Genomic DNA, 13,916 nt, shown 5'->3' on the forward strand with positions numbered 1-13,916 from the left:
GATCTTGTGTGTCTTCTTGCAAAGACCTTCCTGTTGTTGTTGTAACTCGTGTTCTCCCCATGGCGCAGCTTCACCTTTGTCATCAAATCTTTCACAAACCTAACAACAACATATGACAATCTCAAATTTTGGTAGTTGTAGACAATTTTAATAATAATTCTATAGTATTATTTTTTTAATTTAGAATATATATATATATATATGTATGTATAATTTTTTTAAAAAGTTTTCAAGGTTTATAAACAATTAGTAATGAATTATATAATTATAAATTTAAAGATCTATATATATAAAAAATCTTAAAATTTAGGAGTTAGATAGATACTAATGATTCACTAGCTTATGCTCAGAATCGGTCCCCGAGTTTAAAAAAAAAATTTGAAAAGATTACCAACAAACGATGAAGGATTGGCCAGAGGATGACTGGACTAGTTGCTGTTGGATCTTGTAACGTGAGAGACACGTTTCTTTCTCAAGCTCTGGCATCTCATCTAGAAAGTTAGAGAAGGGGAACCTCTTGTAGCCACTAATTACCGGAGTGAGTAAACCGGGATTAGATCTCGGCGTGAAATCGGTTGGACCGGTGTAGTCAGGGTTACAGTTGTTCAAGTAGAATCTTTGGTCTCTCTCCGAGTAAATGATAGTAGAAGAGTGGAAAGATGGGCAAGGCACGTCGACGCGAGTCCACTCCGAGTCGCCGAGCCGACAGAGGCTGACTCGAGAGCCGTAGAACTTGACGGCGACTGCTTCGCAGTCAGAGGAGACGGAGACATTGACGAGATGCTCGAACTTGTCTCTGGTTAATGGAGGCAGAGATATCGTCTTCTTCTTGGAGGAGCTGGAGAGATGGACAGTGGAGTCATTCTTGTTCATGGAAGCTAACCATCCTCTTGATGAGCCTATCCACTTAGATTCGTTGAGCTCCTTTGGTAGAGTCTTGTTTTCGATCTTTACTTGCTCTTGCGTCTTGGGATCGTAGAGGTTAAAGTCGACGAGTTTACCGCCGCATGGAGAGTCTCCCACGACGTCGCTGCCAAGGAGGAGGTAAGGTGTCGTCACCGTTGAGAATCGGACCGCCGGGAACAGAGGTTGCGGCTTGGGAATGATGATAGCTTCTTGGAGACTCGGCGGAAAAGCTGAGACATTGTTCAAGAACCCTAAGTCGCTTTTTTGGGAGAGAAGAGAATCAAAGGTAATGATATATTTAAAACCCTACTCACCAAACTCTGCTCTGTCTTTAGAGCTTGCATTGATAGGAAATGAATGAAAATGTAAAGTTTCTATATTCGGAAAAGGCCTCTAAGGAAAACTCAGAAAACCCACTTATATTTCTATGTTTATATCTAAATACACCCCACTTACTTGTAATTAACCCTATACTTGAAAAATCAAACTCTATGAAACTTGAAGCCTTTTTGTTTTTATGTTCAGGAGATGAGAATTTGTTAGCAAACGACCAAATTGCTTAATGCTCACCTACGTTGCATGGAATCGTCCGTTGTCATGCGTTTCGTGCTTCCGAAGCGGAACCGGAAACGAAATCGTTCGGAATCGCTCGGAATCGACATAGAATCGCGATTCGGTTTATGAGACGTTTGGAACCGTAATGGAAGCTTGCGATTCAGAATTGGAAGCTTCGATGGATATATGGCCGGAAGCGTTTTGAAGAGATGAATTCTTTAAGTTCATAGAAGCTGAAAATTTGTTTTGGTGGGCCTTTTAATTTTAATTTGTTTTCTGAATACGTGACCCAACTATCCCATTGTAATAACAAAACTCTACTTAACAAATAAATGAAAAGATTTAAGTTTTTGGAATTCACTTACCGTAAGAAGTTCTGATACTTCTTCAACCTTTACCTAGAATTGTGAGAGAAGAAGTAAAAGTACGTAACTCTTGATTTGATAAATCATCAATTATTATATTTTGCTTGATGTGTTGTCACTTGTTTGTATATTGCGTTGTTTGATAGTGAGTCACGACGTGTTAAATTCATGTGATATTATTAAAAAAAATTGTAAGAAAGTGATATATTATAATTAAATGCTTATTTGTATCATATTTAGGAGCTTAAGCTATTACTATTCATACAAGCTGAACTATATTTTTATGTTATGTTTATTTTATTTTTTCTTGTCAAATTTTATGTGAATTACAAAATTTAAATTATGTGTTGAATTACTATCATATAAATTATTTTTATTTTTGTGCTTAATATATATATATATATATATACACGCTTCTAATACGTACCCGTTTCTTAAATATTTTTAAAAATGCGTTTCCACGCTTCCTTATACGCTTCCGCTTCCACGTACCCGCTTCCGTTTCCATGCATCATAGATGCTCACATCCTTTGAGAACATGTTTTATTAATGAGTAAATTGTGTCACGGAAGTGTTACAAAAAAAAATTGTGTCACGGTTATTACATAATGTAATTTACATTTGTTCATTGTCTTCCACCTTAGATTTAATAATAAGATCTTCTGAGTATTACATGCTCGGGACTCTTTTCTTAGCTATGTAAGTTGCTCTGAAACAAAGATTTAAGATAAGAAAGTTGATGCATCTATCTAGTACTGTTAGAAAGACTTATTTATGTCTAGAAGGTTTGATCGTGACATCTTTGTGTGCATCTAGAGTGGAGAAGAAGAAGCAACCGCAAGATTTTTTTTTACATGCTAAGGTCAAAGATGTGAATATCTTATCCCCAAGTGTCAAGCAAGACTACAGAATATATAATTCTGCACGACTTGACAAATTGAAAAAAAAAAACTTCACATCTTACCAATTCCATAGGACTTCCTCTTCTTCTATCATTAAACAAACAAAACCCTTAAAAAAAAGATAATGACACTGAAAGTAACCTACCAATTACCAAATCCTTCTTTTATTTAAACAAAAGTACATTATTATGCATATGCCAAAAAAAAAAAAATCTACAGTCCGAATTGGAACAACGAGAGGTTGAGATCAATCTCTTTTCCCATCATCTTCACTTACCCGGGCGTGTGGTCCGACCAATCTGAAGAAGTTAAGTGCAAGAAGAGCCAAAAGAAGTCAACCAAATCCTCATAAATATCTTTTGGAACGATTATGTTTGGTGCTTTATATCGGACGAACAAGGTAAGACTTGAACAAAGGACTCTGAATTTGACTACTTCAACTTCTTTACAGAGTCGTATGCAAATCTGACTGTGTCCCCACTAACTGCTAAAAAAGTCGTCTCCTCCATCATTCATCAGCACAACAAATTTACCTTTAGTGGGTTCCAACTTCTCTTGATGAAACAGAGGACCAAGAAGGTCTTTGAAATCATTTTTCTAGATCAAGTAGAAGTTATTGAGACTTGGTAAGCAGAGTGAGAGACAAAACCAGCCTTGAACAAATGGGATGTCGGTAAGAACTTTTCTCAATCTTTCCTTGTTTCATTTCTTTTCTTGATACATCTCCCCTTTCTCTTGTTTGTGCATACAATCTCAGGCCCAAGAAGATAGAGGCGCAAATGATGCATTGATTGGCTCGTTGTTGAAGTCCATCTCCGAGGTGATCAGATCTTTGGAGTCCTTACAATCGCAAACAACAGGGAGCTTCCTTGAAACTGCATGCTACTTCTATCGAGTCTCGGTAGTGCTAATGGAGATACAGACAGGAGAGAGTTCCATCACATGTCCAACGGATGTGGTCGAGTCACTATCCGAGAGTATAGATGCAGCCAAGCATCTCCTCGAGATGTCTCAAGAAAGCAGCAACGGTCCAGAGCCAAGCATTGAGGCAGGCTTTGGAGGCGTTGTGAAGCAGATTGGTGAAACTCTGCAGTCAATACCCGAAGCAATAATCGACGAGGAAGAGTATATAGGAGTGGTTGTCCAGACTCTTTCCAATGAGATGCAGAATGCTAGCATTGGAGGAGATTGTAGTAAGAATGAGATCATACAGAAGAGGCAGACACAGGAACTGGTGTCAGAGCAGATAGAGTCAGATCTCTATCCTAGTGATCCTGAAGTTTCCTACGCAAGTTACCTGAGTGAATCACAACCAGATATAATACCAAGCCAGAGCACATACGTTAGCAGCAGCCAGAGAACGTATCAGAGTGAATCACAACCACAGATACAAAATATACCAAGCCAGAGCACATATGTTAGCAGCAGCCAGAGAAAGTATGAAACTCAGAGTGAATCACAATCACAGATAAGCGAGATAACAGATATACCAAGCCAGAGTACATATGCTAGCAGCAGGCAGAGAAAGTATGGAACTCTCAGCGAATCCTTGTCAATGTTACCACAGGTGACACAGTTCATGGAGCCACCGTACCAAGCATTCATCTGCCCGTTGACCAAAGAGATAATGGAAGATCCAGTCACCACGGAGACAGGAGTAACCTGCGAGAGACAAGCAGTAACAGAATGGTTTGATGGATCTAAAGACCAAGATGAGATTAGCTGTCCGGTTACGGGGCAGAAGTTGACGACAACCGGATTAAGTCCTAATCTTGTATTGAAAACCATCATTGGAGAATGGAAAGTGCGTAACGAGGCAGCGAGAATCAAGGTGGCTCACGCAGCTTTGTCCTTAGGCGGTTCAGAGAGTATGGTTATCGATGCGTTGAGGGATCTTCAGATGACCTGTGAAGGGAAAGAGTACAACAAGGTCAAAGTCCGTGAAGCTGGGATCATTCAGTTGCTTGATAGATACTTAACGTACAGAAGTAAAGATGTGAGGTATGAACTGCTACAATTGTTAAAGACACTTGCAGAAGAAGACACTGATGAAGGAAAGGTTTGATCTCTTTCATTTACCTATTAAAGTTGCATCTTAGACAACTACTTCTTGTGTCAATATTTTTAATATATTATCTTACAGGAAATGATTGTGAACACGATGACTATGTCATGCGTGATCAAATTTTTGGTAAGCAGTCACCAGAGTGTAAGACATGCAGCGCTAGTGTTACTGCTTGAGCTTTCGAAATCTCAACATGCATGTGAGAAGATTGGGAATGCTACAGGGGCGATACTGATGTTAGTTACCTCAAAGTATAACGAAGAGTCGGATGCCTTTGCGTCTGAAACAGCAGACCAAATCTTAAAAAATCTAGAGAAGTTCCCTCACAATATCAAGCAGATGGCTGAGAGTGGGCTCTTGGGACCTCTTCTCATTCATCTAGCAGAAGGTAATTAATGTATCAGTTTACTTTGGCACTATATATTTGGACTTCATCCAAAAACATAAGGGATGCATGCAGGGAGTGAAGAGACGCAGGTGATGATGGCTGCATACCTTGTAGAAATTGATATTGGACATGAGAAGAAAATCAATGTAGCTGAGAAGGCTTGCCCTGCGCTCATCAGGCTGGTGCAAAGCGAAAACATGGAGGCAAGGAGAGCAGCTTTCAAAGCTCTTGCTCATATATCACTGTATCACCCCAACAAGCAAATACTTGTAGAAGTAGGCATCATCAAGATCATGGTGGAAGAGATGTTCACCAAGCGGATGTTCAGTGATCTGATGAACTCCAGGAACGAAGCTGCTACGATACTTGCAAACGTACTGGAATCCGGGGTGGAACATGAGAGCTTTGAGGTGAATACCACAGGTCACACGTTAGGCTCGGATTACTTTGTTTACAACATCATCCAAATGCTCAAGAACTCAAGCCCGGATGATCTTAATATTGATTTGATCAGGATTCTCATATCCTTGTCCAAATCACCCAGAGCAATGGCAACTATTGTCTCAGTGATCAAAGAAACCGATGCGAGCTTCGCCATGATAGAACTCATCAACAATCCTCATGAGGAACTGGGGGTTGGAGCCTTGAAGCTTCTCATTGCACTTACACCCTTCATCGGTCATACGCTATCCGAGAGACTATGTAAAACAAGAGGCCAGCCAGAGAATCTCATCCAGTGCCCAGCGGAAGCAAACCTGATAACGGAGAGACATGCTGTTTCAGCCAAGCTACTCGCTAAACTGCCTCACCAGAACCTGACTCTTAACCTAGCGCTTGTCAGCGAGAGCATAGTGTCTGAGATCCTGCATGCGATCCATCTGATTCAGAGAAGTGGAACACGAACAAGCAGATACGCAACTGATTTTCTAGAAGGTCTCGTTGGCATCTTAGTGAGATTCACAACTACACTGTACGAGCCCCAGATGATGTACCTAGCCAAGAACCATGAATTGACATCAGTGTTTGCTGATTTATTGATGAAAACATCAAGCGACGAAGTTCAGAGGCTATCAGCGACTGGACTAGAACATCTATCGTCCACAACTATGACTTTATCAAGGCCACCACCACAAGTTAGGAACACGAAGTTCATGGGATCACTGAGCATGCCTAGGTCCTTCTCACTACGTTCATCTAAAAAGAAGCAGATAGAGACCTGCGCAATCCACAGAGGGGTATGTTCTGCAAAAGCCACTTTCTGCTTGGTTGAAGCAAATGCTGTCACAAAGCTTTTAGCATGTCTGCAGAGTGATAAAACAGAGGTAGTGGAGTCAGCATTATCAGCTATATGCACGCTATTGGACGACAAGGTCGATGTGGAGCAGAGTTTAAGCATGCTGAGTGGAATGAATGCAGTACAGCTTATTCTAAATGCAGTCAAAGAACACAAGAAAGAGTCACTACTGCAAAAAGCGTTTTGGATGATTGATAAGTTCTTGATTAGAGGTGGACAAAAGTATGCGTTTGGCATATCACAAGACAGGATGCTGTCAGGTATGTTGGTTAGCGCCTTCCATCGTGGAGATGGTAACACAAGGCAGATGGCAGAGAACATCTTGAGGCGTTTGGACAAGATGCCAAGTTTCTCTGTCTATATGACAGAAAAGAATAATGACATGTGAATCCCCCGTAGGGCCTCTGACTATTATATGATTTATTCCTCTCTTTGTATTCACTGTGCATTAAGTTTTCAGTTTGAATGTAATTTTATGTTATGGTCACACACAAATAACAGAGATTTTTTAACTTCAACATCCTCGACTGGTCAGTTTAGAATCCTACTGACATTGTATCAGCATAGATAAAATGAGAAGTCTAGGATCAGAAACCTGAGAACATAATGGAAGTAAAGTGAGATAAGCTTACTTGTTCTTCTTCTTCTTTATATTAATCTGTTCAGGTAGGTGATGGAGCGGCTCCTTTTCCAAGTAATCAGACTTGTAGTTGAACTGAAACTTCCCTCCTATGTTCTGATTTTGTCAGATTCGCAATGGAGAATCATCATGCTTGGCTCTGTGTCAGAAAATTCCAAGATGACAGCCCTACCAGAACGAGAAGTCTCCACATGAGCAAGTTCCATCTTTAAAACGGTGAAGCCTAACAGCATCTCTAACAATTATCTCTCTACCAGTTACTCTGGAGATATGTTTAGTAGCAACGTGGCAATCCACACACACTCTAAGGTTTTTCCCTACTCTAATAGATAGGCCTGAGGGTACAAATATTAACCCAAACGCAATGGCGAGTCTTTCACTGTGATAGTTCAGCATCTTTAATTTAACTGCCTCCTCTACATCATGCTGAACAAAACTAGTATCCGGTTTGTAACCATCTTCTATGATTTTTTTGGTTCAGTTCCTCGAGCTTAGCATATATCTGATCCAAGTAAGGACTTGACTCGTCATCTGCTGCAATTTCCCTTTCCACTTGATCCAGCTGTCCAGGTTCTTTTCTCACTTTCTTCTCTCTCATCTCCCTCCTTAACTGCGCCACACAATCCCATTTTCCTTTAGAAGCATATAGGCTTAATAGTAAGGTATAGCCAGCAGGATGATGAGGATCTAGTTCTATGAGTGACTCAGCCGCAAGTTTACCTATTTCTAAGTTACCTTTGTTTCTACATGCACTGAGTAAAGTGATCCAACCAATCGCATCTGGGGGAAAAGGCATCCCATCTATGAAACTCATGGCTTCCTCTAACCTTCCAGATCGACTGAAGAGATCGATCATGCAAGACTAATGACCATTACTGGGTGTACTATTCCGTATTCATTTGTCATTAACTCAAAATATCTTTGCCCTTTCTCCACTAGCCCTGCTCTACTACAAGCTGATATATCACCGGTCAATGTCACACCATCAGGTTTTAGTCCATGCTGTACCCACGTTTCACAACCTGCACGTGAACTTGCTTCCTCAAACCAACATGCCCGTTGTCGGAACAGAGTTTCAGCATCGTCATCACACTAACCCTAGTCAAAACATTACCAGACCAATCTTCCATCATCGTGTTATAAGCCTTGCCAGCTTCACCCACAAGCCCACTCAAGGAATGAACAGAATACCCGGAGATGAGCAAGTTCTAGGAGACACCTTCACGACCTGGAAGCTTCTTGAAGGTACGTTCCATCCCCGAGAGATGATGCCCGGATTGATAATAGGCCATGAGGAGACTGTTCCAGGAGTAGAGGTTTGGTTGGGGAATTTCGTCGAACACTTCGGCGTGCATTAAGTTGACTTTCGGATTCTCGCGTACACGTGCACGATGACGTGTCCGTGCATCGTTTTCAAGTGGCGGCTTTGGTTTTCTAGCTCCGAACTCAAGCCATCGTTTTCAAGTGTTCGATGCCATTGTCAGTCCTGCTCACTTTATTGGATGTTTTAAACTGGCCGCGGGAAATAAAACTAAGTATATTAGTATCATGGTACTAAATGTTGAAATAATCTAATACCCATTCTGTTTTTTTAAGAGTCATTTTTATTTTTCTTTTTCATGTTAAATAAAAATAATATTTTAAAAGTTTAATGCAATTACAAAATAGATTGATTTTATAAATAATTTTGTTTATCTTAAATTTATTGGTTAAATATGTGTAATTAATAAAAAGTTAATACATTTCAATCACGTATGAAAATATCGAAATGATACTTTTTTGCGAAACAGAGAGAGCATTATCTAAGGGTTACATTAAGGTCTCCATACATTCTTTCCACCTATCAGCAATAAAGTTTTAAGGTTTTTCACCGGTTCCTGGGTTTAGCATTGAGCAATAAAGTTGTAAGGGAACCGGTGATGGTGGCCTAGTAGCGCTTGAGGGAATTGAGAAACTCAATAAGGTGAATTCGGGTTCTAACTTCACCGGCCACACGGATATGAGTTATTGCTTTCGACTCATTTGAATGACCAGGAGAGGGTCTATCCGTGAGCTGTACCTCCATCCGGGGTTAGGCTTGTGTCATCATTGATCCGGATTTAACCCTCTTTTTTTCCAAAAAAAAAATAAATAAAGTTTTAAGGTTCTTCACCGGTTCTTGGGTTTAGTATTGAAGACTTATCAATTCTTCTTCAATTCCTTCATTTAAGACGACACATATTGTTGCTGTGGTCCATGGTTGGTGAGAGATGTCAATCGTAATGAATAGAGATTAATTAACGGCTCTCTCACATAATGTGCATGAACCAAGGGAAAAATGGCACGTTACATTATTGTGCTTTTATGGTCAACGTCGTCTTATAGATCTTATATAATGAGTGACCCACCAAGGATTTAAAGAAAAATAAAATTATTTTCAATTTTATCAGTTTCATTGTTCAACCTTAACTATATAGTATCAACTGAAGTGAATCTAGTTGGTTTGGAGAACTACACGGTGGGTTTTAGTGAGAACCACGTCGTTACCGTCGGAGGTTGAAGATATCGATTTGATTTACTCGTTTTACCTAAATCTCAAATGCTTATTAGTACTAGTAGTAGTAGTAGTATTCGTTAATACATCATTTATCATTTATCATATAGTACACAGTAAATTAAAAAAAGGAAAAAAAAAAGATTACAAGAATATAACATTTCTATCTAACAGGAAGAAAATCTCATGGCTCAACCTTCATGTTTGAAGATGGAAGAGATGCTGCTGTAAAGCAAAAACAAAAAAAAGACAAATTTTACTTATTGGTAAAAAAAAGGAAAAAACAAGTAAAGAGGTTTAAATTTTTATTTTTTTTAATGTTCACCTGTTGCTGCTGCTGCTGCTGCTGCTGCTTGAGAGTCAGGTGGGACATCACCAGCTCCATAGTTAATCTGTATCACATTTTGAAGATCTCCTTCCCATCCATTTGCTTCCTATTATATATTACAAAAACAGAATCAGACTATGAGCTCATTCTCCAGATTTCAGACCCTGTTGTAGAATACCTGTCGCTTGTATCCACCATTTATGGGAGACAATGGTGAGCTAATGTTCCTTCCCATGCTTGAAAGGGTCTGTTGCATGAATCCATGTGGTAGAGGAGGATAAACCATCGGCATGTTTTGCGGAAACGGTGTTGCAGATGAAGTACCAGCTCTTAGTTGAAGTGCCTGTGTACACACACATATAGTGTTGGTGTTATAAATTGATTAATAAGAAACTTTCAAAAGAAACTCTTACATCTTTGGCAAGAAGACCTTCAAGGTTAAAGTCCATTTGTGGGTTCACAGTTGCTAGTTTCATCGATAAAAACTGTTTTTAAAACAATAAAGAGAAAGCAAATCAATTACAAGAAGCAAGCAACAACACACAAAACAGAAGAGAACATAGTTTGAGAAATGATTAAAATTCTCATACCTCAACTTGGCGTTGCAGAGATTGCACATAGTTTATGATTTCGTCAAGCATAACTGCCTTTCCAGTCACCTGAAAACTCAAAACACACACATAAGCTTTGCTTCACTTCTTACACATCAGCATGTAAGAAAGACTCTTACCTTGTTGCAGCCCGGTACAAGATCTTGAAGAAACTTCATCCTCTCACTGATTTTTTCTCTCCTCACCTAAAAACCACAAAACAAAGTAATTATAAGAGAATGCTTCCTCATATTCAACTTCCCAAGAGGGGTTGAAAGAAACTATACTCTTTCAGCAAGACTGTGGCTGTTTGTGGCCTGGCCTCTACGTGCACGCACATGAATATAACCATCTTTAGGATCAGACGTTTGTTTCCCACTGTTTGTTTTGTTCCCCTGTGATTTTGGACTCTGCTCATCATTCCTCTTTTTATCACCATTGTTGTCTGCTTCTTCCTCAGATTGCTGAGATCTGTGTGACTGTCCTGCTTCAGAACTCTACACAACAGATAATACATCACCAAAAACGTTAAGACAAGAGAGGACCAAATCAAAAAGAGTAAAAAAACTCACCTGTCTGTTTCTTTTTCTCTTCTTTGAGTCAAAGCCTTTAGAAGAAGCCTCCCCACCTTTCTGACCATTACCACCACCACCACCACTAGACTGAGTATCCTCAGACACATTACCAGAGCCAGGAACATTCTGTTTATTACCTTGTTCACTAGATCTAACAACATTACTCTCTTTCATCGCTGCAGATGCATCATTGTGAGCTACACCAACATTACTTGGAAGAAACAAACCAATCGACTCAGTAGGATTCCCAAGTGGCTGCTGCTGCTGCTGCTGCTGATGGTGGTGATTCATCATATCACTAAAACTCCCACCGCTAAAGAGCGAAAACCTCGCCGCACGCTCAATGAACCCTGAATCAGCAGGGAACTGAGCCATACTCGGAGGAGGCAGGAAGCTACTAGCATTAGGCAAGAACATCCCGTTGCCTTTAGGAGGCAACAGGTTCCAACCCATCTCAAGAGATCTATCCATATTATTATTACCCCTAAAGGAAGACGAAGAAGAAGAGGCATTATTAACACCGTTGAAACCACCATACCCTACAGCTTGAACGTTTGTTGGATCATACCAGAGAGTCTGCCCAAACGAATCCATCATCTGATTCTCAGGAGGGTATGAATCGTTTGGTGCAGAGACTTGATTAGAGCCAGAGACTCTCCAATCTGGAGGTGGATTATTATTATTAGCAGACTCATCATCATAGTTTGCAGTTGTGTCACCGTTCCTCAACTCATCTTTCTCACTTACATCCATCTCTCTCTCCTAACAGCTATCAGAAAGAAAAGAAAAAAAGACACTAAACCCAAAACCCAACTCCAGGATCAATCAACTTCAGACAGCTACAAAACAAAAGAAGTTCCCACAGAAACACAACTACTTTGGTCTTTAGAGCTGCAAAATCCACCTGTAAGAAAACGAATTGATTCAATTAAAGAAAGAACAAAAAAAACAAAGATTTGTTTCGTAAGAAACCCTAGAAGAAGAAAAAAACAGAGGTTTGATAAAACCCTAGACCAGATTTTAAGCAGGTGATGAGGCTAAGAAAAAATACCCATTTTTGCAGAATCTATTGCCACTTTCTGTTCAAAAGCTTCAAACTTTTCCTCAATTTCTCGCCAAAGAAAACTTTATTGAAATGGGTCCTTTGGTCAGATGACAAAACCCTTTTTCTCTGTTCTTCAAGCTGCAGAGAGAGAGAGAGAGAGAGAGAGAGCAAATGAGTGGCTTTTTAGAAGAAAGGGGAAAGAGAGAAAGAAAGAAAATAAAAAATCTTAAAAAAAAGGTTGTGGATTTATATCCCACGCTTGCATAAAAATAAGAGCTTTTTGATCATTTAACATAAACACCGCCATTGCCAATGCCAAGCATCCTCCTATACATTAAAAGAGAAGTCATTTTAGTGATTTTTGCTTAGGTGGCATTCATAGAGAGCTTCTAGGATTAATTCTCTTAATCTTATTGGTTAAATTTTTGATAATTTCTTTTTCATTTATTTTTTATAATCGACCAAACATTACCAAATTTGAATCCATATAATTAATACAGTCTTATTAATATAGTATATTTGATCGACACAAACATTACCAAATTTGAATCCATATAATTAATACGTTCTTAACAATGACATACTTTATGGATAAGGCATTCATATTAGAAATTTGGAAAGCTTCTCAAATATAGAAATTATAGAAAGATTAATAATATTTTATTTCTTACTTTTAATATTTATAAACTATAAAATATAATGAACGAAATTTTATATAAGATAATTATAATAGTTTTATACTCTACTTGATGAATTGTATTCGAATATAATTATATAATAATTATTTTAAATATTAAAAAATCCAAATTTTTTTATTAACATTATTTTTAGATTATTTATCGTTGTTTAAAGAATAAATTTATCAGAATTTTAAAATAATTTACAGAATGTTATAAATTATTTATAAAAAATAAATTTACTATATATTGATTGAGAAGTCACATAAGTGATTTTTATTACGTGTCGATCATAAATGAACTCTTAATTATTATAATTTTATTGGCCGATAATTTTTAATTTTATTTATTATAATCTTTCTATATATTAAAAGAAAGTACATTTGCCAGCTGGCACTCTCACAGCCTTTCTCATAAGAATTCTATCGATTCTATTGGTTGATTTTTTAGAATTTCTTTTTGATTTATTTTTTCCATCGACACTACTAAAAAGGGAAGCCCTCTAAATACTTACCTTATTTTGTAATTTCGATATATCATTTAATTCATCGATCCCACTATAATAGAAAAGTACCATTGAATACTAATTGCAAGGAAAAAAATAATTTAATGACCAATTAACATCACTTTTCAAATGAGTTACATAATATTATTTATAACTATTTATGGTAACTAATTGTCGAAAGTATGATATAAAGCCATTTTATTAATTCAAATAAATATTTTAGATTCCAAATGGTTTACATAATATTATTAATAACTATTTATGGTAACTAATTGTCGAAAATATGGTATATAAAGTCATTTTATCAATTCAAATAAATATTTTGGTTTATTATTTTATGTAGTCTATAGATATATAAGAATATAAAGTCATTTTATCAAATCAAATAATTTATTTTAATTCATTGATCCCCCTATAAAAGGAAAGTAACATTGAATACTAATTGAAAAGGAAAAAATAATTTAATTCCCCTATTAACATTACTCGCGCAAAAATATTAGTTAATACATGTAATAATTAGTTTCCTTATTACAAATGGAAAGAATTCT

The 13,916-nt window shown here is 37.9% G+C and overlaps 2 protein-coding genes and 2 pseudogenes across 5 annotated transcripts; 1 reads left to right on the top strand and 3 right to left on the bottom strand.

The window, feature by feature from the left end:
* Positions 1 to 387: 387 nt before the first annotated feature.
* Positions 388 to 1,145, bottom strand: LOC130504580 (uncharacterized; annotated as a pseudogene).
* Positions 1,146 to 2,881: 1,736 nt separating this feature from the next.
* Positions 2,882 to 6,993, top strand: LOC108824504 (putative U-box domain-containing protein 42). Its single transcript, XM_056999207.1, has 4 exons — positions 2,882 to 3,401; positions 3,486 to 4,787; positions 4,872 to 5,181; positions 5,254 to 6,993. The coding sequence occupies exons 1-4, from the start codon at positions 3,396 to 3,398 to the stop codon at positions 6,861 to 6,863; spliced, it is 3,228 nt and encodes a 1,075-aa protein (XP_056855187.1). The 5' UTR covers positions 2,882 to 3,395; the 3' UTR covers positions 6,864 to 6,993.
* LOC130504582 (putative pentatricopeptide repeat-containing protein At1g68930) lies at positions 6,359 to 8,470 on the bottom strand (annotated as a pseudogene).
* Positions 8,471 to 9,676: 1,206 nt separating this feature from the next.
* LOC130504581 (transcription factor bHLH49-like) lies at positions 9,677 to 12,431 on the bottom strand. Of its 4 annotated transcripts, XM_056999206.1 has the most exons (10): positions 12,193 to 12,431; positions 11,710 to 12,045; positions 11,139 to 11,625; positions 10,854 to 11,063; positions 10,707 to 10,772; positions 10,567 to 10,635; positions 10,390 to 10,461; positions 10,155 to 10,319; positions 9,974 to 10,082; positions 9,677 to 9,873 (listed from the first exon to the last, which is right to left on the bottom strand). In XM_056999206.1, the coding sequence occupies exons 2-10, from the start codon at positions 11,892 to 11,894 to the stop codon at positions 9,833 to 9,835; spliced, it is 1,404 nt and encodes a 467-aa protein (XP_056855186.1). In that variant the 5' UTR covers positions 11,895 to 12,045; positions 12,193 to 12,431; the 3' UTR covers positions 9,677 to 9,832. The 4 variants fall into 4 exon arrangements, with proteins under 4 accessions (XP_056855186.1, XP_056855184.1, XP_056855183.1 ...); XM_056999204.1 differs by having other exon boundaries at positions 9,677 to 9,870; positions 11,139 to 12,045; XM_056999203.1 differs by having other exon boundaries at positions 11,139 to 12,045.
* Between the last annotated feature and the right edge of the window lie 1,485 nt (positions 12,432 to 13,916).

This window comes from Raphanus sativus, unplaced genomic scaffold (assembly GCF_000801105.2).
Source record: "Raphanus sativus cultivar WK10039 unplaced genomic scaffold, ASM80110v3 Scaffold1680, whole genome shotgun sequence".
Taxonomy (NCBI): domain Eukaryota; kingdom Viridiplantae; phylum Streptophyta; class Magnoliopsida; order Brassicales; family Brassicaceae; genus Raphanus; species Raphanus sativus.